This window comes from Nuphar pumila, chromosome 6, assembly GCF_984573655.1.
Source record: "Nuphar pumila chromosome 6, dmNupPumi1.hap1.1, whole genome shotgun sequence".
Classification (NCBI taxonomy): domain Eukaryota; kingdom Viridiplantae; phylum Streptophyta; class Magnoliopsida; order Nymphaeales; family Nymphaeaceae; genus Nuphar; species Nuphar pumila.
The window spans coordinates 115,632,760-115,659,827 of record NC_143254.1 but is presented as its reverse complement, the minus strand read 5'-3'; the positions used below and the strand labels follow the sequence as shown (position 1 = coordinate 115,659,827).

The 27,068-nt window shown below is 37.3% G+C and overlaps 1 protein-coding gene across 1 annotated transcript in view; it reads left to right on the top strand.

Annotated features, from left to right (window-relative positions):
• Positions 1-27,068, top strand: part of LOC149835818 (C-terminal binding protein AN-like) — an 84,068-nt gene that overhangs the window by 8,351 nt on the left and 48,649 nt on the right. The window contains exons 4-5 of the mRNA XM_090009658.1: positions 496-807; positions 10,880-11,579. Of these exons, the coding sequence (XP_089865784.1) occupies positions 496-807; positions 10,880-11,579 (1,012 nt within the window). The remainder of the gene's footprint in view (positions 1-495; positions 808-10,879; positions 11,580-27,068) is intronic.

Here is a 27,068-nt window from a genome sequence, read left to right as displayed (position 1 = left end):
ATTGCAGTTGCAATTTGGTGTAAATTTCGTCAATACATTCAGAAGATTGGTTGTAATGTAGCGTGGATGATTTTGTTGCTATTTTTCATTAATCTTTCCTTACAAGTGATATTCAAAGGAGAAAAATATAAACATATGCATAAATTAGATTTTTTTAAGGCTTTAAAATCAACAGGTCATAATCAATTTATCATGTTAATTACCATTTTTTTTTTGGAAATCCTTATATTTCTAGCTCTCATATTCTACTGTGTGTCTGTGTATATATAAACGAAAAGAATTTTCTCTATGATTGATCGAGTCATTGTCCTTTTATTTATGACACACAATTTTCTTTTTTGCCTTTTTATTTGTTCTATAGGGAAGTTGTGTGATGAATACTATATGAAATCAGTGTGTATTTTTTCTGTTGATTTTTATGCTGGAAGCATTTCATTCATGCCCTGTTTGGTGGTCTAATAGACATACTAAATGTTGGTTTCTTTGGTTTCTCAGATATCTGCTTTGTGGGATTTCTTTAGCTTTAATCTCAGTGGGGGTAACTGCAGAACAATGTCGTGGAGCACTGTCTGTCCTCTGCATGGTTGCAAAATCATCAGAAAAGATCCTTGGTTTTCACTTGCAGGAAATCATAGATATTGGCTTTGGACGCTGGGAAAAGGAGGATCCTTTGCTTGCAAGAATTGTGTGCATTGCACTGCAAAGATTGTCTGAAGAGGATAAGTTAAAAATAATGTCTAGTGGTGGCAGGATCTTTGGGGTTTCACAGCATCTAGTTAATGGTTTTGGGCTACCAGAACACATCTGGTATGCAGCTGCAGAAAAAGTCATCATCAACAACAACAACAACTACGCCTTCATCTCAAAATAATTGGGGTCGGCGATATGAACCAAAAAAGAAAATCATTATGGGTCTTCCACATGAATCCTTCTCCTCCAATCATTTCTATCCAATGCCATGTCCTTGGTGAGGTTCAAAGCATTCATATCCTTTCCTATCACCTTCATCCATGTCTTCCTAGGCCTACCCCAACCTCTTTTAACTAATATATTTTCCCATTTCTCCATCCTTTTAACTGGAGCATCATTAGGCCTTCGCCGAATATGTCCAAACCACCGTAAACGATTCTCTCTCATCTTATTTTCAATGGGTGCAACGCCTACCTTCTTACGTATCTCCTTGTTCCGAATCTTATCTTTTATTGTATTTCCACACATCCATCTCAGCATACGCATCTCAGCTACACTAATTTTTTGAATATGATGTCTCTTGGAGCCCAACATTCCGTACCATATAATAAAGCAGGCCTAATAGTCGTCCTATAAAACTTTCTTTTCAACCGCAATGGCATTCTACGATCGCACAACACTCCAGTTGCACTTTTCAATTTCATCCACCCAACCTTTATCCTATGATTTACATCTCCATCAATTTCTCCATACTTTTGAATGATAGATCCTAAATATTTGAAACAATCATCCACCAGTATTTCTTGCTCACCAAGCTTCACTACACTCTCATCATTACTTTGTTGCTTACTAAACCGACATTTCATGTATTCTGTCTTACTCTTACTCAACTTAAAACCTCTTGCTTCCAATGTCTGTCTACATAATTCTAACTTAGCATTAACCCCAACTCTAGACTCATCAATCAAAACAATATCATCAGCAAACAACATACACCACGACACATTTTCTTGAATTGATCTCGTAAGCTCATCCATCACTATAGCAAATAGGAAAGGGCTTAAAGTAGATCCTTGATGTAACCCAACCGTTATAGAAAATTGGTTGTCATCCCTCCACAAGTGCGGACATTGGTTACTACTCCTTCATACATATCTTTAATTATTTTAATGTACTTGAGAGAAACACCTTTCTTCATCATTGTCCACCAGAGAACGTCCCTAGGTACTCTATCGTATGCCTTCTCTAAATCAATATAAACCATATGCAAATCTTTATTCCTCTCTCTATTTCTCTCGATAAGTTGTCTAAGAAGATGTATAGCTTCCATAGTTGATCTTCCAGGCATAAAACCAAATTGATTCTCTAATATCATGACAACCTTCCTCAACCTAGACTCAATCACCCTCTCCCAAAGTTTCATAGTATGACTCATGAGTTTTATACCACGATAGTTTATGCAATCTTGTATATCACCCTTATTTTTATATAGAGGCACCAAAGTACTCTTCCTCCACTCATTAGGCATCTTATTTGTCCGCCAAATCTTGTTAAAAAGATTTGTCAATCATTCTAAACCTTTCTCTCCCAAGCATTTCCAAGCCTCGATAGGAATACCATCTGGGCCAACTGCCCTTCTTGATTTCATTTTCTTTAAAGCCTCTGCAATTTCTTTCTTTTGAATCTTGCGCATGAAGTCACGATTCATCTCATGAAAAGGAATAGAGAAGTCTCCAAGATCCTGAGCATGACTTTCATTAAATAGCTTATCAAAATAATTTTTCCATCTCTCCTTAATCTCCTCATCTTTGACTAAAACCCTTTGTGTTTCATCTTTGATACATCTAACCATACCCAGATCCCTCGATTTCCTATCTCTCATCTTTGCAAGCCTATAAATATCCTTCTCGCCTTCTTTGGTATCCAACTTGTCATAAACCTCCTTATATACCTTATCCTTCGCGTTCCGAACTACTTTTTTAGCTTCCTTCTTTGCTACCATATACTTCTCCAAATTCTCCTTATCACGTCTCTTACTTAGATTTCTATAACACTATCTTTTAACCTTAATAGCTAATTTGACATCCTCGTTCCACCACGATGTATCCTTACCTAGCGGTGCACCGCCTTTAGACTCACCCAATACCTCCTTAGCCACCTTTCTCATGCCACCCGCTATCTTATTCCACATTGATTCTGAATCATCCTCGAGACACCAATCAGCTTCCTTAACTACCTGCTCTACAAACATTCATTGTTTAGCTCCTTTCAGTGCCCACCACTTAATTCTAGGATCTATCCTATATATATCCCTTTTGCGGCATTGTCTAATTCTAAGATCTAAAATTAAGACTCTATGTTGTGTAACTACACTTTCTCCCGGTATAACCTTACAATCGATGCAACAACCTCTATCTCTCTTTCTAAGTAGGAAAAAATCTATCTGACTCGTATTAACCCCACTTTTAAATGTTACTAAGTGAGACTCCCTCTTCCTAAACCAAGTGTTTGTTAAGATCATATCATAGGACAAACCAAAATTTAAAATCCTTTCTCCACTTTCGTTTCTTTCTCCTATACCATAGCCTCCATGGATACTCTCAAAACCATCCCTACTAATGCCTACATGCTCATTAAGGTCACCGCCGATAAAAAGCCTTTCTCCATAAGATATCCCTTGTACTACTCTATCTAAATCTTCCCAAAATTGACGCTTAATGAAATCATCTAAACCTACTTGAGGAGCATAAACACTAATAATATTAATAATATTTGTACCTAATACTAATTTAATAAGTAAAATCCTATCACCCTTCCTACGGACCTCAACTACATTATCTATAAACTCACGATTCATAACAATCCCTACTTCATTCCTATTCCTATTTATTCCTGTATACCAAATCTTATATCCCCAAGGTTCTATCACTTTTGCTTTCTCACCTACCCATTTGGTCTCTTGTAGACATAAAATATCAATATTTCTCCTATACATAACATCTACTAACTCTACCAACTTACCAGTTAAAGACCCTATGTTCCAAGAGGCTAACCTAAGCTTATGGTCTTGGACTAATTTCTTTACCCCCACCCGTCCAACAAAGTGAGGGAACCCTTGCCTATTTGACACCACACCCGGGCGCCGGTGTGACGCGTCGCTTTCGGGCGACGACCTAGCAACCCTTGCCCATTTATTACTGCCTTCGGGCCTATAGAGTACAACGCGTCGCTCAGTAGGGAACACCCCCAACGAAATTCTCATATTGGTTCATATTCATAGGGTATGACTAAGTTTTTATGCTGGCTGTCACAGGTCTACCGCAACCCTCCTCCTTTATCCGGGCTTGGGACCGACAGTGTATAACTAAACAGTTATACCCAGGCGGAGTTCTGCAGAAAAAGTCATCACTGCTATATATTCCATTTGTCAGAGACTTGAGATTTTAGCTGCTGAAATGGTGAAAAAGGCTTATAATTCTGTTTTTGGCTGCAATGGAGGTGATAATGGAAATCATGCTGAAAGCATGAGTTAAAGTGGCTATAATTCAATATCTGTTGTTCAAGTTACAAAACTTAGCAGATTCTTTTTTGTTGTAAGTCATGTGGCATTGAATCAGTTGGTTTACATTGAGTCTCGTGTTAGAAAAGTCCAGAAGCAGAAAAAGAAGAAAGAGGTGTCCACATCTGAATCGCAAACTGACCTAAATGGACATGCAGTTGGTTTAGGAAAGCATGTTACATTGTGTCATTTGTTCTTTATTTATTACAGTGCAGTAGCACAAGCTGTTTTCAAGATTAAAATAATTCATTGAGTCAAGGGACTCGTATTTGAGTCAAATGGTACAGACATGTTCACCCTGTATAGTCACATGAAGATTCTCTATTAGTCTACGTGGGGTTTGTATGCATCAGTCTATGTGGGGGCAAACACATGAAGGGATATTCTACATATACATAGTATCTTTGGATTTATTTACAGTACATGGATGCACAAGCTTTGACAGAAAATATTTATGATGCTGGCACATGAAGGGATATTCTTATTTTTTACTTTTATCTGATCATGGAAACGATCATAGTATGGTAACTTTGTGTTTGGACCAGGTTGTTGTGGGAAAATTTTTGCCGTTTTGCAACTTGTTTAAGTGATTTATGATAAACTGTCCAGTACTGGAATAAAACATAGTTATATTTTTTGGCGTACTTTGTGTGTGTGCAGATAAGGATTAGATTGTGCTTTTTGGCTGACTTTTGGTTAGTGTGATATCTTTAGTACAAACTCACTGTGTACAAATTTGTGCTAAGAGATTCTTTGTTTTTTATGTACTTTTGTTGTGTCAAAGTCGGGTTCAGAATAAGTATGTCCTGTATTTTCTATTTGTTGCCAAGTTTGTAAAGTGTTCGATAATTTGTTTTTGAGTTCGTAATTGTATTGTAAATTGGCCAAGTGTGGCCTATTGCGATCAAAAGGTTTGTAATTGATTAAATAGAGTTGGTTTGTTTTGATTACTTCTTGAACGAAATTGGTAGTGGTTCTAATTTTGGTTCCTTCATTTCTAGAATACAATTGGTTTGTTTTTCAAAATGAGTAGCAAGTAATTTGCAATGATTATACTCCCCATGTAGGTGTTCTTCATCATGATTTTTCCAGGTGCGGTGGAAGATTTCTTTTTTCACCATGATAATCAAAGGGTCTCATGTTTGAACGGGGGTTAAAAATTTGACATTATCCCTTGTTAATATATATATATATATATATATATATATATATATGTATATATAATCTATTTTGTTTTAGTTCTTCTACATCAATGTCTCTGTGTTGATCGACTCGGGCAGGGTCGCGCTCGGATTTGGGTCGTTCTCTCTCGGATCATGACCCAAAAGAGGAAGAAGGCAGAAACCCTAAGTTTTTGGTGCAAAGATTCATATTTGGGAAAAAAAATCTAATTTGATATCCATATTCAGGGCAAAAATTCATATTCGGGGCAAAAATCCAATTTGAGATTCATATTTGGAGCAAAAATTCATATTTGGGGCAAAAATTCAATTCGAGATCCATATTCGGGGCAAAAATTCAATTTCAAATCCATATTCAGAGCAAAAATTCATGATTTTAGACATAAATTTGTAATTGGATCCATATCCAGGCAAAAAATCATAAAAAACTTGTTAAACCATGTAAAATGGTGGACGTATCGGGTTATACGATCCAAAATGAAGTAATTCGACCCATTATCCATGACTGTTCAAGTTGTCCTCACATCTTCATCAAACAACAAACATTTGAAACATAACATCTGAGTATGGTTCAAACAAACATTGGACTTAAAAAAGTTGTTATGGAACGAACAAAACCAATGTTCTGTTCCATGTTTTTTGTTCATTTTGTCCAATCTTGAACAAGCCATCAAACATACCTTTATGGACCCAGAAACATTCTTTTCAAACGAACAAAAGTCATGGAAGACATCTCCAAAGTAAAACTGGTCAAAAGGATCTTTAGCAAATGCCTGAGACAAAAATTGGATTCACTCTTAAGGAGCCTCATCCATAGCTATTTGTGGAAGTCCATATTGATTTGATTTAGGCAAGATGAAAGTTTAGAACGATCTTGTGTTTGGTAATATGGGTTTGGGATGAGTTTGAATTTGGTTAGAAAATTGGACATGACAAGGCTCTGGGATTAGATTTAACAAGCTCGGATTAGGTCGATTTTAAGGTTTTTAGGGATGAAGATATAAGGGTCCAAAGTGGGTTTAAAAGGATCCAATATAAGATGTTTGGATTCAAGACATGAGTTTGGATCCAAGTCTTCTTGAATTTGATCTGCGCCTTGAAAAATGTCTCAGATAGGTGCTAAGGGAAGGATGCCGAGATTGAGTTTCATTTACTTGGGTTTGAGTAGGCTGAGGGAGGTCCGAAAGCTATTTCTTATTAATATTCGGTTCTGTTTCAATATCTAAGGCACGTTGAATAGCTTGCTCAAAATAAGTGGTTGTGATGATACTCATTTTTTTGATACACTAAATTCAAGTATTTTAAAAAACTTGATAATCCGCTTCAATATCACTCGATGAAATTTCTGTGTATTATTGTATGGACTTGAACCCTTAAAATATGAAGAAGCATTGGATCTCAGTTAGACAAGTTTCAATCCCTGTCATCGTATCTTCAATGGCCACACATGTATCTGGATCCATTATTTGCTTGTGTTGTGCCTTGGTAGGATCTTGGATCTTGGGATATGTACATTCATTTTTGGTCTGATCTAAGTTTAAAACTGAAGGAGGCTGATTGTGGGCTTGATAAGCTGTCTGCTTGGGCATCAAACCAATTTCGTCTGATTCAACACAAGGAAAATAATGAGAAGAGGAAGGGAACTGATTCTTATACAAACTAGTTTCAAAACCTCATTTTCCACCCTCGATATGTTTGGAAGAGGGGTGGAGGGTTGAGGTAGTAGGGTTTTGGAACCCACCCATTGTCTCCACCATAGTAGAGGCTAGCCGAGGGGTCCTAGTCAATGGGTTGGGGTCCTGTTGGCCTGGCCTGACCAACGATAGATGATCGGCCAAATGCTAGCCGATGGAATGCCACTTCCACGTCGGGTTTAGGTGGGGTTCGACAGAGGTAAGGTGGGTCTCAACAAGGATGGTGGCAAGCGTGCGTGGATAAGAGGAAAATGAAGGAGGTGGCGGTGGTGGTGGTGGAAGGAGTGCTGATGGCCTGGGATAGGTGGTGGTTAGTGGGGGAGAAGGAAGAAAGGGGGATGGAGGAGAAAATGGGATGGCATGGGTTGAGACAGAATGGCGGGCATCCACCGGCCAGGCCACAGCTGGCGGCCACCAGCCAGGTGGGTCCTGGCCAATTTGTCGTTCATTGTGGCTTGGGTGAAATGGCAAAGGCAAGGGGAAGGATGGCGGGGGCGGAGGGGAAGAATAGGGAGTGTAAGGTGGAGGTGTGAAAGAAGTGAGGAGGTTCTGCCGGTTATGTGGTGGTGGTGTCGTCACATTGACCACCCATTTATCCTCGTGATGAGACAAAATCGTTCCTCGAAGAAATTGAGGGATTGATCTCTCCCTCTGATACCAACTGATGTAAATCGAAAGGCTAATTTACGAGAACATTCTACCCAATTATGAATTATTTAGGAAAAAGGAAAATCAATATGGAAATAGCAAGAAATTACAAAAAATTTAACGAAAAAGCAAGAAATAAACCAAATAAAATGGAAATAACTATCTCAAGAATTCAACTCAACTCTGAATAACCTTATAGATCTCTCATCTTTTTATAGATGAGAGTTTTCTTAATTACAATAAAATTGATTAACTTATTTAGATAACTTTTAAAAAGATAAAACTTATCCTAACAATATGGATCAAACATAATGATCCAATATCTAAGCACAAAGATTCAAAAAAGAAATCTAAAATCTAAAATGGATCAGAACGGATCTTTTATGGTCCAAGGTCTTCTACTATGCTTTTACACCAAATTGTTGTAAATCGTGAGTTTGGTTTATGAGAAAATTTTACCCAACTACAAATTATCTAGAAAAATAATAAATAAATCAAGTAAATAACAAGGACTATAGAGAAATTGTAGGAAAATGCAAAAAATGAACCAAAAACAAGAAATGACTGAAATAAACTGAAAATAACAATTTCAGGAATCCAACTCTACTCACAACTCGGAATAACTTCCTACATTTTTTGACTTTTTATAGATGATAGTTTCCTAATTATAACTGAATTAATTAACTTATTCAGATAACTTCAACAAAAACATAACTTATCCTAACAATATGGATCACATATAATGATCCAATATCTAAGAACAAAGATCCAAAAAAGAAATGTAAAATCTAAAATGAATCCAAACGGATCCTTTATGGACCCGGGTCTTCTGCTTACCAACTAACCTCAGTATGGCTATCAATGGCTAGGAGTGGTGTCATGATCAAAGCCTACTTGGATTTGTTTTATCTTTTGAGTTTCTCGTTCTAAAACATTCTTTGCATTGTGAGGGGCTCGAATCATCCTATATTCTTAAACTGGTAGTTATCGGTCTTCAATAGGTTTGATCAGGTTTGGAGTGTTGGGTACTCAGTGAGGAATTCAGAGGGAAAGTTTATCAAAATGGGATGGTAGATCCATCAAGAAATAGTTAATTTGTTCATGAAGTTTGATAAAGTTCAATGTATTTGGTCCCTAAAGAATTTATTTATGTGCCTGTCCATCTTTAAAAATTAGAGGTCCTGGGTAGTGATTGATGCTGGAAGGTTAAACCACCAGATTGGTTTCCTTCAGTATGAATTGAATATATACTTCTTCTTGTAATAACTGGTAGGGGTCTGCCTAACCCCAGCTTGCCTTTCAAAAAAAAAAAAAACATTTTGATGAGAACATGGATTTGTTTTGGATTAAGTATAATTTGAATTTGGCCTGTTTCAAACTGATATATGCTTTGATATGTACCATTGGATGGGGATTTGAATTCAAGCAATATGAAAACTTGTGAAATGTCATTTTTTTTGAATTCATGATTACTTGATTTTAGTTTTTTAATCTATGGTATCAAGTTTGAACCTAATTCATTTCATACCCTTAATTAAGCTCGTTCTTTACAAGATCTTTATCAACCAAAACCATTATGGACCCGACCTGCTTTGCGCACGAACATATAAAGACCCAACCTAGTTCATGTCCAGAAATAAACGAGTCTGAGTAAAAGCTCACTGGTTTACCAACGGGGGCTCCGCTTGTCTGGTAGGAGCAGCTAGTGCACGTCATCTTATGTTGGGAAGTTGCAGGTTCAAAACCCAATGGTATAGTTGTATAACTGGTAGGGGTCTGCCTAACCCCAGCTTGCCTTTCAAAAAACAAACAAACAAACTGACTGGTTTATAACCCAACCTGGTTAATACTCAGATTTGATAATCCATGCGTGTCTGCAAATTTAATCATTTTCAGTCCCAAACTCAAATCAAATTCAGATTGAGTAGGGTCCGAGCCTAAAGTTTAAACCCGTCTCAGGATTAGGTCTGAGAAAACTTGGCCCAAGCCGGCCCAGTTTCTCCCCTAGTTAGAATTTGTGCAGTTTGTCTGAATTTTCCGATGTATTACAATATGTGCATCCACTCTTATCTTTTGAACCTTATTTTAGGTGTTGATATATATATATATATATATATATATATATATATATATATATATATTATTTTAAGAAAATATACTGCATTATTATTGAGGTTTGTTTACTTAGGGCGAAGGATGGAGAAAAAAAGGTACTTGTATTCGCAATTCGCCTTGGTTCCCATGAAAGTTCCCTAAGAACGAGGCCCTATCGGGTGCAATCACATAGCACAAAAGCTTTGTGCCCTTCATCTTTTCCATACATCCTATGAGCTGTGGGGCGCAATAGCAAATAGAGGGTGATCAGGTGCAGCAGCATATTTCTTTTTGTGCAATGTGATTGCACCTGATCTGGCCTCCCGAAGAAGGGTGGACTGCAATACTTCAAACTCTAAAAAACAAAGAAGTACATTCCAACTGTACCTAGAGGGGGGGGGTTTGATTGGTGGGACACAACAGCTATGTGGATTCCACAGCGGCCATCAAACACAGGACACAGCCATCCTGCTAAAGTGGGAGACAGGTGCATTACACCTATGTCCCATTTTGGAAGGACAAAAACGTCGGACCTTGTCTTGGCCACTCTCGTCCAGGACGAGTGTGTCTGTTTCAGTCATCTTTGGCTACTGCAAAGGACAAGGTAAGCATCATTCTTGATGCAAAATAGTTGGTCTAGTCTCTCCAAACAAAACCATGTGTACTACACAAACTAGCAATGATGATGGTCACCACATCACGCTGAAGCAACAGGGCACCAAATCACAAGAAAAAAAGAGGTAAATTGCAATTTTATGTTTGAGAGAGAGCATTTGCAAAACACATGGTGAAGTATTCCGTTCCCAGGGCACCTTTTACCTCGACCCTGGACCGCAGCAACCTCCCCAAGCCCCTCCTGGTCGCGTCAGAGCCAGCAGGCCCAGCACGTGCACCCACTGCACCCTCATCTATATCGAGGGAGCGACACACAGAGAGAGAGAGAGAGAGAGAGAAAGAGGAGGGAGTTGTAACGCTCTCACATGGGCTTGTTATTATACGCTTCATTTCTGAAGGAGAAGACCACTGTATCAGCTCCTTGCTCAGCTACGTCTGCCCAGAGCAAGCGAGCGACCTCGCACCACGCTTCTCTTTATTCTTTCTCTCCGCGTGTGTGTTTGTTTGGGGGCGATGCAAGCGCAGCGCGGTGCAGCGGGCGGCGCTGGCAGCAGCAACGGGCGGGAGCAGCCGCTGGTGGTCGCCCTCAACTGCCCGGAGGACGTGGAGCTGGAGCAGGACGGGCTGTCCGGCATTGCCCTCGTCGAGCACATCGGCCTCAACCGCCTCGTCGACGGCCGCATCGAGTCCGCTGCCGCTGTCCTCCTTCACTCCCTCGCCTTCCTCCCCCGCGCCGCCCAGCGCCGCCTCCAGCCCTGGCAGCTCATCCTCTGCCTTGGCTCCTCCGACCGCTCCGTCGACTCCGCCCTTGCCTCCGATCTCGGCCTCCACCTTGTCCACGTTGACATCAGCCGTGCCGAGGAGGTCGCCGACACCATCACGGCCCTCTTCCTTGGCCTCCTCCGCCGGACGCACGTCCTGGTCAAGCACGGGTTCTCGTCGTCTGGCTGGCTCGGCTCGATCCAGCCGCTGTGCCGGGGAATGCGGCGGTGCCGCGGTCTTGTGCTCGGGATCGTCGGGCGGACGGCGTCTGCGTGCTGCCTGGCTACCAGGGGCTTGGCTTTCAAGATCAGCGTCCTCTATTTTGACCTGCAAGAGGTACATTTTCACCTTGTTCTGTAGGGTTTTCCATTTCCAGAGAAATGCGTGTGTTTTTATGCATAACAAAATGCAGCTGGTTTTGAACTGATTGAGATCTGGAGTTTTTCTTTGATTTCTGCATTGATTGCTCGTGCTCATTTAGGGTAAGTGTGTGAACTCATGGTTGTGGAAAAATTGCAACATTTGTTATTTTGCTTTCTGTATGAGCACTTAAAAGAGTAGGTATAATGCATTCAAATAGACCACACCTACTAGGTAATTCTGGATGTTATCAGATGGGAATATGATTTACACACACGAATCAGATGTACCACAATATATTATAGGAGAACATCAACCAAAATGTCAGGGAAAAACTTGAGAAGAAAAGATCTGCCTTTTCTTTTATGACAAATGGTTTCCAACTTTTAAATGATATACTACGTAGGTTTTCTTGTCCTGTCACTTTCTTGGTATTCATTTAGACAATTGATATGTTTACGGCAATTCTTCATTTATTTTTCTGTTTTCTTAATAGACAATTGATCTGTTGCCATTCTGGTTTTGCAACAACTTCATCATATGACTTAGGCTCATATTACAAATGAATTAAGACAAGAAAGGCTTGGTGAGTAGCAGAGAAAGACTCATAAGAAACAAAACGGGTAGGAGGTACAAAAGTATAATGAAATACAAAGAAATGCCTCTTAGGGGCTTGCAAAATACACAAGTAGGAACACCACCGAGGACCACTTACGGGTCAAGATGCAAATACAAGCACAATGCTACTAATGGGCTACATAAGAGCATAAAAAATATGTATTTGTATTCCAAAGAGAGCTTGAAACAAGCATGCTAACAGAAGGGGATTACTCCCCTTTATATAGAGAAGAGAGGCCATATAGAGCCCTTGGTAACCACCCCAACGACGATACATATGGTTGTTGGGGAGGTCCCAACAGCTCTAATGGCTAAGAACCATTATGTCCTTAGCTAGAAATAAAAAGACAGAAATAGGAAAATAAAAAGTAAAAACATAGTTTTTGGGGAGGTCCCAGCAGCTCTAATGGCTAAGGACCATTATGTCCTTAGGTAGAAATAAAAAGACAAAAATAGGAAAATAAAAAGTAAAAATACTAAAGTGCCCCTAATAGGCATAACCTGTTACACAAAGTGAAATGACAACAATACCCCTAATGGGTATTACCTAGTACAAGCACAAGTAAAAAAATACATTTATATGTATATATATATGTATATATATATATATATATGCATATACAACCATATTATACACCTATATATGTACAATTTAACACTCCCCCTCAAACTTACACTGTAATCATCAAAAGTTTGTCAAGTAAGAAATGAAACTAGGGAAAAGGAAGCGACTTTGTGAATAAGTCGGCTAATTAAAATTTTGATGCTACATATGGCAAGATGATAGTCTTCTTAAGGTATTCTTCACGAACATAGTGGCAGTTCATCTGAATATGCTTAGTCCTTTAATGAAATATGTGATTGCTAGCTATATAAATGGTGCTCTTGTGATCACAGCATAACCGCAAGGGTGACTTCATCAACACTCTCATGTCTTCTAATAATCGTCTCAACCATAAAATCTCGGACGTCGTGTTATCCATGGTGCGATATTCAACTCCAGTTAATGACAAAGAACCTTTATGCTACTTCTTGCACTTTCAAGACACCAACGAGTCACCTATAAAGATACAAAAACCAATGGTTGAACGTCTATTATTGGGTTCTCCTCCCCAATGAGAGTCAATATAATCAATTAATTCAAGTAGGGAGGAAGAAGATAGTAAAAGTTCTTTGACACAAAATTCTGTAAATATCTAATGATACCCATAACGACACTCATGTGCACGGTAGTAGGAGAGTGCTGAAATTGACTGGTTGTATGCACTACATGTGAAATATTAGGTCTGGTGATGATTAAGGGACCCAATCATCTGTGGATAAAGAGCGGGATGATCCAAAAGAGTGCCATCATCTATCTTCATTTTGACATTGATCACTTCAGGGGTGTCTACCCTCTTTGCATCTGTAATTCCAGACCTGTTGATAATATCAGTAACTAACTTGGATTGAGTTAGAAAATAGCCACGTGCAGCGGGAAGCAGATCAGGTCATGCTGAACATGAGCGTTTTTGCTCATGCTGACATCGTGGCCATCCGATTTGCATTTTAAAAAGCTCAAAAGTCAACAAAACCACGTGGCATTCATCCAAAATGCAAACAGACGACCATGATGTCGGCATGAGCAAAAACGCTCATGTTCAGCATGACCTGATCTGCCTCCCGTGCAGAGTAAGCAACCTCAATTCCTAAAAAATATCTCAAAAAGCCTAAATCAATCATTTTAAAATTTTATTTTAAAACATTTTTAATAAAACTAACTCCCTGTGTATTTTCTTGTGTGATGATCATGGCGTCAACATGGAGAAAGAGAATAACAATTCTTGTATTAGATTTCTTAACAAACATAGCAGCGTCAATATAGTAGGATACAAAACCAGGTTTAACTATAACAGAATTAAACCTATCATTACAAAACCTTAGGAGTCTGTTTAAGGCCATATAGGGCTTTACGTAAATGAAGAACCTTTCCTACTAGAATCTCATATCCTGGTGGAGGATCCATATATACTTTTTCCTTTAGTTCGCCATTTAAAAAAGCATTTTTGATGTCTATCTGATAGATGTGCCAATTCTTAATGGCAACAACAACTATAAGGGTTCTAACAAAAGTAATTCTAGCTAATGGAGAAAAGGTTTCATCATAGTTTATACCGTATTCTTGAGAATAACCTTTGGCTACTAACCTAGCCATATATCGCTTAAGGGAACCATCACTATCTTGTATACCCACCTACATCCTATAGATTTCTTTGTTTTAGGTAAATCCTCTATTCTCTAGGTATTAGATTTATCTAAGGATTCAAGCTCATAATTCATTGCATCTATCCATTTAGGATGATCTTTGGCTTGTTTGTATATATTGGGTTCAAAGTAGGATTTTTTTTTTGCTAAGCATGCTCTATACTGAGGAGAAAATGATTCATAGAATACAAATCTATCTGGAGGTTTAGAGTCCCTAGTGGATCTTCTAATGGAACTAGATTTCTGAGACTCGAGGTTAAAATATTTTTCTAAAGCATTAGGCCCATTATCAATGCATTTTCTTTTATACTGCATAACAGATGGTTCACGACTATCTATGGTATGGTTTTCATCACCAATAGTATTTAGTTGAGGTTCTTTATTCATGATATCCATGCATGAGGAATCTTTCTTATCATTAGGAAGCAATTCAAATAAAAATGAGTAATAACTTGATTTCTTAGGCATATCTTGATCAAAGAAACTTTCTTTTTCCAAAAAAGTCACATGTTTAGAGATATAAAGTTTATTATTTTTGAGATCATAGCATCTAAAACCTTTTTGTGTTTCACTATATCTAAGGAAGACACATAAAATTACTCTAAGAGATAATTTGTCATTTTTGGTTATAAGAACAAAACATTTGCAACCAAAGGTTCTCAATCTAAAGTAATCAGGAGAATTTTTGTAAAGTTTTTCAACGGGTGAAATATTTTGAAGCTTTACAGATGACATCCTGTTTATAAGATAGACAACAATAAGTGCAACTTCAACCCAAAATTCTTTAAGAAGAGTAGTTTATGCTATGCCTATGTTTTCTTTCAGCCAAACCATTTTGTTGAGGTCTGTAAGCACAAGATCTTTGGTGTGTAATACCATTGTTTTTCAAATATTTTTTGAAATCATTTGACATAATTCTTTTCTTGAATTAGAGCAAAAAATAACAATATTAGTTTTAAATAAATTCTGGACTAAATTATAAATTTTTAAAAAAATTTCATATACTTCATTTTTGTTCCAGAGTGGTCATCAACAAAATTTTTTTTTAAATAAATCCAATATAACGAGAGTATTCATCAACAAAAATCACATAGTAATTATAACAACCCTTAGAGACAGAGTAGGACCCCATACATTAGAATGTATTAATTCAAGTGACTTAGAAGCGAAGAAGGTTATTTCTTGAAAGGGAATGACTTTCATTTTACCAAGAATACAATTAGTACAATCAACATTTTCATTACAAATTTTTTTAAATGTGATACATTGGATAATTTAGATATGCTAGGATGACTTAGCCTTTGATGCCACAAAACAATATCTATATCTTGTACATTGCAAAAAAGAGTATTTTGATGAATAATCTACTGGTCCATGCAGTAAAGATCTCCTTCTCTATGGCCTTCTCCAATCTGCAACCCAGACTGGAGATCCTGCATCAAACATTGGTTCTATAAGAAGGAGATTTTATAACCATGATCAACTATTTGAGAAACAGAAAGAAAATTTAAATTGAGTTTTGGAATAAATCTAATTTTGGGTATAAAAAACTTTGAAGAATTTTGCAAATTGCCAATTACTTTAATATCAAGGGAAGAACCATCTGCAGTAAAGACATTAGACCCAACATCACCCTTTAAATAAGATTTAATTAAAAAAAAGGGATGAAAAGAAGATAATAAAATTCTAGAAGGCATATAAAAAAGGGGTAGTCTGCCCTCTCTCTAGAATCGTGATTTTAGGGAGAGAGTTAGAGAGAAAGAGTTGAGAGCCCAAACTCGTTGGGGAGAGAGAGAAGGAAAAAGGGTAAAGAAAGAAAAGAAAAAAACAGAGGAAAAAAGAAAGAAAGGGAAGAGAAGAAGAAGAAGAAGAGGGAGAGGAAAAAAATAAGTTTCTCAACTTACATTCGTCAATTTTTTTAATCTTTTTCTACGTTCGATTAAGGTACGGGTTTCTCTCTAGGTTCTTACGGGAAGAAATAGTTTTAAATCTGGTTCATGTGTAAGTTTAAATGAGAAAGGGAAATTTGTTTAAAAAATATGTATAGGTATACGTATTAAGTTACGATCTCATGTATTTTTTATTTGATATGAGCATGCCATCGATTTTTTCCTGTTTAAGCATGTGTTAACCTATGTTGATTTTCGATATGCATAAATGCATGGAGTCTATTTTTTCTTTTAGCCAAGCATGCTGAATATATGCATATATATATGTGTGTATCAACCTTGGTATTTGATGAATCTTGTTCATGTTTAAAAAAAAGAAGATAGATATGCATTGATTGGATCAAACTTGCCGATATGTTTTTATTACTGAGAGCATCTGATCAGATTGCCGATGTGTTGCATGAGCAATCTGATCAGATTATTGTCGTGCGCATGCTATGCAATTTGATCAGATTGCTGATGTGCTTGAGCATGTGCAATCTGATTAGATCGCCACCATGTGTGTGGGTGTTGTCTGATCAGACTTGCTGTATTATGGGTAGTCTGATCAAACCTGCCATAGGCAAATCTTTTTTTTTATGCTGTTTTTAGGCCTGCCCATATATGTTATTCTTGATGCTGATAAGATTCGAACATATGTTGTATTTGATGGCAGACAACGAATCTGATTATGTAGTTTGATGACTGTTTGCCAACTTGACTGCAAGTTATTTTGGTTGACTGATCAAATTTGATTATGTTATCTTGATGACTATTTTTAGATTTGATTACATGTTATTTTGTGGACTGTTATCAAATCTGGTTTTTTATTATTTTGTTGACTGTGGTTAGATTTGATTACGTGATATTTTGTGGTCTGTTATCATATCTGATTTCAAGTTATTTTGTTGACTGCTATCAGAATATCGAATTTGACTATGTATCATATTGATGACTTTCATCATATTTGACTATGCTATTTTTGAATGGTTGTCATTAAATTTGATTATGTTGGATTTGATGACCGTCATCAGATTTGGTTGTGTCATTCTTAATGTCTATCATCAGATCTGATTATGTTGTATTTGATGATTATCACCAGATTTGACTGTTATTCTTGATGATTGTTATCAAATCTGATTATGTTGTATTTGATGACTGTCATCAGATTTGACTATGTATTATTTTGATGTCTATTATCAAATATGATTATATGTATTTTGAGGACTGTTATTAGATTTAGCTATAAGATTAATTTGATGACTTATCATATTTGAATATGTGTTAATTTGTTGACTGTTATTGAACTCAGTGGTGAAGATTTTGAAAACAATATTTTTAAACCAAGAACTGCGCACCAAATAATAATTTTAAACCAGCTCTTGCACTCGTTGCAGAGTAGTAAGTCAGATCGTCTCCTCAAGGAACAAAACTTAGGCAAAATAGTTCACTGACTGGACTTTATTAATAACTGAAAAAAAATTACACTATTCTTAATTACAAGCTAATTGAAAAACAAAGAGAACAAAAACAATAAAAATTTTAAAGTATGCTCAAGCCCTCTAGCAAAATTCAGGGAGCTTATAATCCTCTTCTTCTTTTGTATCCATCTCAGCGCACCCTCCTCCTTATGCTGGCACAATATAGGAACCCGTAATATAAGAAAAACAAAAGGGAACTTACCTTATTATAAACAATAATCAAATATTCTAACTAAATAAGGGATGATAAAATTAAGAGGGATAATAAAGATTTAATTTAACTAATTATTCTGAACTAAGACTAAACTACAATTATCGGCTAAGCAAGAAATAAATAAATAAACTAAATTAATCAACGGTTAGTAACATGCATTAACTAATCTACGTAACTACTAACTAATTAAGATCTTAACTAACAAAATTAACAAGAAAGCAATACCAACTGAATGCAAGAAACTATTGTTTTAGTTATTTGACATTATTTATTGATTAATAAAGTTGATTATTCCTCTTTGATTCAATGCACAGTCTGTTTATGATTTGGTATATTAAATCTTTGAAACCCTAGATCCTTGGGTGTGTTTCCACAATTGTTTAAAAAAAGAAAAATTTTCACTATTTTTATGAGGATTAGTTGGGGTCCTTACATGAAGAATGTCACTTCTCACTTTGTCATACTCATGCCTCAGAGCCATCAACAACTCAATCACATGCATCCTCTCCTTAGCCTTATTGCTCAACTCCGCACTCTTTGCAATTCTCTCATTTGTCACACCTCTCATTTGATCTAAACAATTCAAGAGAGTCCCATACTTGTTGGATTTCAGAAAATAAATTTTCAATGGACTTGTTTTCTTGCTTTAGAGCTCTAAGCTCTTGCATTAGTTGATATTCTCTTGCCCAATTTTCTTGTTTATGCACTTGTTCCAAGAAGGTCCAAGCATCCTTTGCTTCTTGGAATTTAGCAATATTCATTGCAATGCATAGTTCTAGTGAACCGAGTATCCATGACTTGACTCTTGCATTGTTCATTCTCCACTCCTTCATCAACTTATCATACTCCAACATTCCTTGCTTGTGCTTCTCACCTGTACCATCCAGGTACCCCACTAAGATTACGTCCTTCTAACACCGCCATCATAAACTCAGCCCAATACGCATAATTGCTTCCATCTAATTTCACCGGAATCAACTAAATATGTTCACCTTTCTCCATATTTTTAGCAACCCCCGGTTAGAGATTGAAGGTTTTGAGGTTCAACCACAAGAATAGAGAGAGAATGGAGGGGAGAACGTATGCTGCTGAAAAACCCTCAAAATGGGGATCACGTGTGCTGCTTTTCTTTAAGTATTTGTAGTACAAATATTAGGGTACTAAAATACCCTCTACACAATAGACTAAAATACAAGTGAGCCATTAATGAACATGTGACATAATGAATTTGAGTTGGGTTTGGATCTGAGATCCAAACCCAACCCAGATATGGCTGACGATTTCTTTTCACCATCCCTCAAGTTGTACATGGTTTTGAACCATGAACAACTTGCCTTTTAACATCCAAAATTTGTCCTTGATGAGTCCTTTTTGTAAACAAGTCAACAACTTGATCGGTGGTCCGAACAAATTTAGGTTCAATTTCCTTCTCTTCAACTTTCTGTCTTACAAAATGATGATCTATTTCAATATGCTTGGCATGACTGTGGTAGATGGGATTAAAAGACACGTTAATGGCACTTTGATTATCATATAAGAGAAGGCATCGAGACATCGATTCTTCTACTTCTGTCAACAGGTGTCTGATCCAAGCGAAGTCACGGGAACTCAGCAAAGTAGGTGCCGCACTCGCATGGACGCGATGCGGGTGCGCGTGCGCGTGCGACACCCGGTGCAGTCAACACAACCCTGGGTGCGGTCAACACACCCAAGGTTGTTTTCGTCCAATTTTTTAACGTAACTTGTGTTTTCTTCTTGTAACTTATGTTTGGTTGGTAAATACTAGTCTATACATGTTCCTAGGCATCATGGAAAAAATAAGGACGTTACCACTAATGGTTACTTAAAGGGGTTTCATGGAAAATGAAAGAAGAATTAATTCTACATGATTTTTAGTTACTTTTATCTTGAGAATTAATTCTACAAAGGAACGGACTGCTCGGTTCCCATTAATTACTCTATCTCTCTCTATATATAAGTAATCAATAAATGCATTAGAAAAGTTAATTGCTTTGACCGGTAAAATATTATGTCCATTTATGTTTTACGCCCTGCAGTGTAGGGATGAAAGTGGGGTTGGGTAGACCTGACCCAACCCGAATTGACCTAGCTTGACTCAGTCATGTCCAAGATTAACATTCATTAGTGTTAATGTTGTTAACTTGGATCCTATGTCACATGGATGCGGGTGCGGGTGCGGGTGCGAGTGCGGGAGTGTGGCACTTTCAAAAACCTTGGGTGCGGGGGTGTGGCAAAATAAATAAATATATATATATATATATATATATATTATTTTGGCTGTGGCAGCTGCCATTGATCTATATTTGGCTTCTGTACTCGACCTGGCAATGGCCTTTTGTTTTCTATTGCTCCAGGAGACTAGATTTAGGCCAATGAAAACACAGTATCCTGAGACCGACTTGCGCTCATCTGAATCTTTGGCCCAATCTGCATCTGTGTAAGCAAGAAGTTCATGCGTGTCATGCTCACTCTTTCTATACAAAAGACCATCTCCGATAGTTCCCTTCAAGTATCGAAGAATGCGTTTAACAACTTCTATATGCCCAATATGCGGCTCATGCATGAACTGAGATACCTGATTAACTGAGTAGAGAATATTAGGCCGAGTGAAAGTGAGATATTGGAGCATCCCTACTATCCTGCGATATTCTGTAGGGTCCTCGTACAATTCTCCATCTTGGGAACTAAGTTTCTGATGGATTACACTGGGTGTGCTTAGAGGCTTTCAATATTTCATACATGCCTTGCTGAGAACATCAATGGTTTACTTATGTTGAGTAAGTGTCATGCCTTCACTGGTCCTGTCAACTTCAACTCCAAGAAAATACCGCAGTTTACCAAGGTCTTTCATCTTAAACCTCTGATTCAAAAGCTCTTTGACCTGCTCAATATGCTCATTGGAATTACTTGTAATGATAATGTTATCTACATATATCAATAATAGTGTAACTATATCTTTGCATTTGAATATGAAGAGAGAATGATCAAGAAGAGATCGACTAAAACCATATTTCTCTACTTCAAGAGAAAAACTGTCAAACCAAGATCGAGACGCCTGCTTCAAACCATATATAACTCTCTTTAACCTGTACACGTATTCTTTGGAGTTTCCTTCTGCATATCCAGTGGGCTGCTCCATGTATACTTTCTCTTTTAGATTTCCATATAGAAACACATTTTGAGATCTAGTTGGCTAAGAGTCCACTGTTGCTCAACAACTAATGATAATATAATTCTAATGGTGCCCATTTTTACAATCGGACTGAAGGACTCATCATAGTCTTGTCCTTGCTCTTGTGTGAAGCCTTTTGCAACCAGTCTAGCTTTATATCGCTCAATAGTACCATCTGGCTTGTAATTTATCTTATACACTCACTTTGATCGATCTTGTGGTCTGGAAACAATATCCCAAGTACCACATTCATGAAGAGTTTCAATTTCTTCATTCATAGCTTCGATCCATCTTTTAGAATTTGTTGCTTGATAAAATGTTGTGGGTTGATCTTCCTTATCTAAAGAGGTTAAAAAAAGTTGGAAGTCTATCGTGAAATTCTCATACTAACCCACCTTTCAATCAGATGTCGAGGGCGAGCAGATCTTTTGGGAACAAAGGATGGAACAGAAACAGAAGAGTTCATCTCCTGATTAGAGATAGAAGAAGCCGCCTCATTCTCTCGTCGAGAGTAAACAATTCCTTTATACCTTTCAGGAGGCAAGAGTGATTCCACGCTATCCTGAGTCCTTTGTGTGACATCAGGCATGATATTTCCCTTGTTCCTTTGATCACATTCTGAAGGACAAATATCATCAGTACTAGAAAAGAGATCAGAGTTCAACCAGGGATGATAAACCTCAATTTCAGAAGGAGTGTTAACATTATGATCAAAGTTTAATTCATCATAGACAACATTCTTGGATATTTTGATGCGCTTACTCACGGGATCATAACATCTGTACCCTTTATAATCATCAACATATACCACAAATCTGCACTTCAAGGCCTTATCCTGAAACTTATGCCATATTGAACTGTCAACATGAACATAACATACACAACCGAATACACGCAAATCATGATAATTTGGATGAACGCCATACAAAGAAAAGTAGGGTGATTTATCTTCCAAGATATTCATGGGCAGTCGGTTTATGACATGTATTGTTGAATGAAATGCTTTTGCTCAGAAGGTAACTGGGAGATAACTATCATGCATCATACTCATAACACTCTTGACAATATGGCAATGCTTCCGTTCAGCCATCACATTCTGTTAGGGTGTATGAGGGCAAAACACCTGCCTACTTATTCCATTAGTTTGGAGGAAATTAATAAAATCATTTGAGGAGAATTCACCCCTCCGTCACATTGTAAACAAAGAATATTTTCATAGAATTAATTCTTAACAAAGGAATGAAAATTCTGAAATAACTTGAAAGTTTCAGATTTTCATTTCATAAAGAAGATCCATATGAAGCGAGAATAGCTATCAACGAATATGAGATAATATCTAATTCCAGACATAGAGGAAACTGGGACATGACCCAAACATCAGAACAAATAATTTCAAACGGTCTTGAAGCTCTTTTATTAATAGAATTAAATGGAAGAACATGACTCTTACACTGAAGACAGCTAGAACATTTTTTATTATCAACACTTAAACCTAAACTTGACTTGAGAATAAGATTGTTTGAAACAAGCTTTTCAATAAAATGACACTACAATGACCCAGACGACCATGCCAAAGATTCAACTCAATACATTCGGAAAGACTAAAGACACTCTTAGGAAGTACTGAAGAGGATGGTGAGGTGAGCTTCAAGGTGGAACCAACAGGCTGAAGACGAGTAGAATGATTCTCTTGGAAGACGTACATATTGCCTTGTCGTTTTCCTTCAGTGAACGTTTCCCTCGCGTGAAGGTCCTTAACACGAGCAGAAAAAGGAGTATCAACTGAAGCATTAATATCATCAACAAGCTTAGAAACAGAAACAATATTTTTCTTGATGTTAAGGGCATGAATGACATTCAAAAGAATGAACGAGGATTTTGACATAGGAATAACAGAGTTTCCAATGTGAGAAATGAGGTTGTGAGATCCATCCTGAGTGACTATACTATTTTTACCAACATAAGGAATAAGAGTTAAGAGCCTACCAACATCACCAGTAACATGAGTGGTTGCACCTGAATCAACATACCAAGTGCCCTGATCATTCTGTTTTAAGTTTAATTCAGCTAAGGCGAACAATAACAACTCCTTGACTTCTCCACTGTTCCTCAAACTATCGGTCCCCTTTCTTGTTTTGATTGCTTTCCTCTGTTTTGGGGGTTGAACCAACAATTAGCTTTGATGTGTCCTTTTTTGTTGCATAAAAAAACAAGTGGGTATCGTCCTTTATCTCTGCAGATTGGGAGGAATGTTGGGTGTAGGTAATATGCCACGACTTCCTTGTTCATTCCTTCCTTGACCATCCTTCTCTCTAAAATCATACCTACCACGTCCTCGCCCATAAGCAACCCCTGTGACAAGCACGTTTTGTGCTTCAATGAGAATATGAGTCTCTTCAGAAAATCCCTTCAAAGTCATCTCATACTGAATAAGTTTGGCACGAAGATCTTCAAATGTAGGTAAATCTGGTAAACATAACAAGGAAGTAACTATCATATGGTAATCGAGTCCCAGCCCGCTCAAAGTTTGCTGCACCATATCCTTATCACTGTCTGCACACCCCACGCTTGCTAACTGATCTGTAATAGTCTTCATTTTATTCAAGTATTCCATGATAGTCATAGAATCTATGTCACACGGACTCGGCTAAGGAGGTGCCGCACCCGAGTCGACACGCCCCGACACGGGTGCGGACTCGGGTGCGGCTTCGGACTCGGCCCGGACTCGGTCAACGCCGAGTCGGACTCGGTCAACGAGTCCAGGCCGAGTCCGTCCACATTTTGGACTCGGTCAACTTTGACCGAGTCCAAAAATGTCCCTAAAAAACCATTTTTTTATTTTTTTTTGCTTAAAAATATATATAAAAAAAGGCACAGTGCAGACTGTGACTGTGCACAGTCTGTGCAGTGTGCACAGTCACAGCCTGTGCACAGTCTGTGCCTGTGCACAGTGCACAGTCTATGCCTGTGCACAGTGCTGTGCAGTGTGCACAGTCACAGCCTGTGCACAGTGCACAGTCTGTGCCTGTGCACAGTGCACAGTGCACAGTCTGTGCCTGTGCACAGTGCACAGTCTATGCCTGTGCCTGTGCCTGTGCACAGTGCTGTGCCTGTGCACAGACACACAGACTATGCTGTCAGCTGTGGCATTTTAAAAATAAAATAAAATTATATATATATATATATATATATATATATATATATATATATTTTTTTTTTTTTGCCGAGTCCCCGTGTCCAAAAATTTTAAAATTGTGCCGCACCCGTGTCGCACCCGCACCCGCACCCGCACCCGCACCCGCACCCATGTGACATAGCATAGAATCCTTTTTCAACATTTGAAACTCCTTTAAAAACAGTACTCTGACCCGAGAAACTTGAGAATATGTCTGAACCAGTCGGTGCCATAACTGCATAGTAGAGCAGTCATATGGAATTGCCACAAGCACTTCTTGCGACAGAGTAGAAGTGATATAAGCCATCAACGCCTGATCTCGCTTCATCCTGGATACATATTCTGGATTTCTGATATATATATATATATATATATATATATATATATATATATATATATATATATATATATATATATATAACCGAAGAGTCTCCCTTACCATTCTTGTCTTCTAGTGGTATGAACTCTGGAGGAACCGGGACAGAGTCATCCAGATGTCCGGAAAGATCCTGACTTCTTATGAACGGAATAATTTGTCTCTTCCAGGTTAGGAAATTGGAATTGTTCAGTTTCTCAGACACAAGTTGACTGAGGAAGCTTGAAGAAAGATCAGATTGAGAAGGAAATGAATCCATACTCAAGAGATGAAGAATACCGAAAACGAAAATAATGACTATTAGGTTCAAAGGAAATTCAGAAAAGGAATGAGAAACGAAGGAGAAAGATAATTTTAGAACAAGGTGGCAAGTAAAAGTTTGACTCAAAAGAAATTCAGAACAGAAGTTAGATTCCAAATAAATTCTGCTTCACCTTTTTTTTTAATCCAGACGATTTGCAGACCAAAGGCAGTAAAACAGATTTTGCTGTAAAATCTGTTTCAAATAGGACTCAATCAGTATTGAGCACATCACTTTGAAAATGATGTGTTTTTATTTTTGTTTTTGAGTTAAGAGGAAGACAAAAGGGATTCAAGAGATTGATCAACAAAAAAAAAGGAATTACAATTAATTAAAAGGAAGAGGAGATTATGTCCAGATCAAAGTTTGGCTTTGCATCTATTTTGGAAATCAGAAAAAGAAAACTTTGACGCGATCCTTTCAATTTGGAAATCACGCCTAGATCAAAACTGATCTTATGCGGTTATCCAGAATCTTGTTTGTGAAGGATCACGTTCAGATTAGAAAGACAGTGAAGAGGAAAACAGATAATCGAAGGAAAGAAAAGAAGGTATGTCTAACCAATCCAAGATTGAATTTAAAAACTAAGAAATGAAAAAGGAGTTGATAAAATCGGTAAGAAGAAAAAGGAAAGCAGGAAGGGGATTTGAGATGGGATAGAAAGATACCTTAGAAGAGGACGAGAAATTAGATTTTGATGAACCAAGGGGATCACAAACTTCAATGTTGGATCTGCAGCTCTGATACCATGTTAGAGATTGAAGGTTCTGAGGTTCAGCCACAAGAATAGAGAGAGAATGGAGGGGAGAACGTATGCTGCTGAAAAACCCTCAAAATGGGGATCACATGTGCTGCTTTTCTTTAAGTATTTGTAGTACAAATATTAGGGTACTAAAATACCCTCTACACAATAGACTAAAATACAAGTGAGCCATTAATGAACATGTGACATAATGAATTTGAGTTGGGTTTGGATCTCAGATCCAAGCCCAACCCAGATATGACTAACGACTTCTTTTCACCTCCAACTACAATATCAAATCTACACAAAAACACCAAACACTACAAAGACAAGGGCAAAATATGCTGTTTACTATGTAGTCAAAAGCACCAACTAGGCACTGACTAGTCAGTCTAGTCGGCCTAGGCGTAAGTAAAATGCCTAGGTTTTGCAATTCCTATGTGGGTACCTTAAAAGCTACTAATTTTGCAGACTAGTCAGCGACTCAGCTGCCTTTGCCTGGACGTGAGGGGCAATTTAGATATTTTTTTATTATTATTACATTATTCTGTTATTTTTTTGTATATATAATTATATGTGTCTCTGTTTTTGTGATTTTTTGAAATGATGAAAACATTCTTACTTAATGATATATATGTGTTTGTGTTGCTTTGTTTATGGGATTTTTCTGTGAAACATTGAAAATTTGAAACCATGAACAATTAATTTTAATTGATTATGTTATTTATATATATGTGTGTGTTTACTTTGTTTCTGATGATTTTTTTTGCTAAAGGCTGAAAGTGATATATAATGTATATATATATATGTGTGTGCAAGTGTGTGATTTTTATTTGTATATATGTGAGTTTCTGTGAATTTTTCTATAAAAGCCTGAAAGATGTTTAGGATTACTGATTATGTGATATGTTATTTATATATGTATCTCTTACTATGCTCCTGTGATTTTTTTTGTGAAGGCTGAATGTATAATTTTTTATATATATAAATAAATAAATATATATATAGTTATAAATATATGTATTTTAATTATGCTATAAATATAATATATATGTGTGCATGTGTGTTACAATCAATTTTTCTATGAAGTGCTGAAAACATATTTTGTTGATTATACTGAATATGTTATGAATAATTGAATATATATATATATATATATGTGCAAGAAAGAACATTGTCAGAACGTCTTTTCA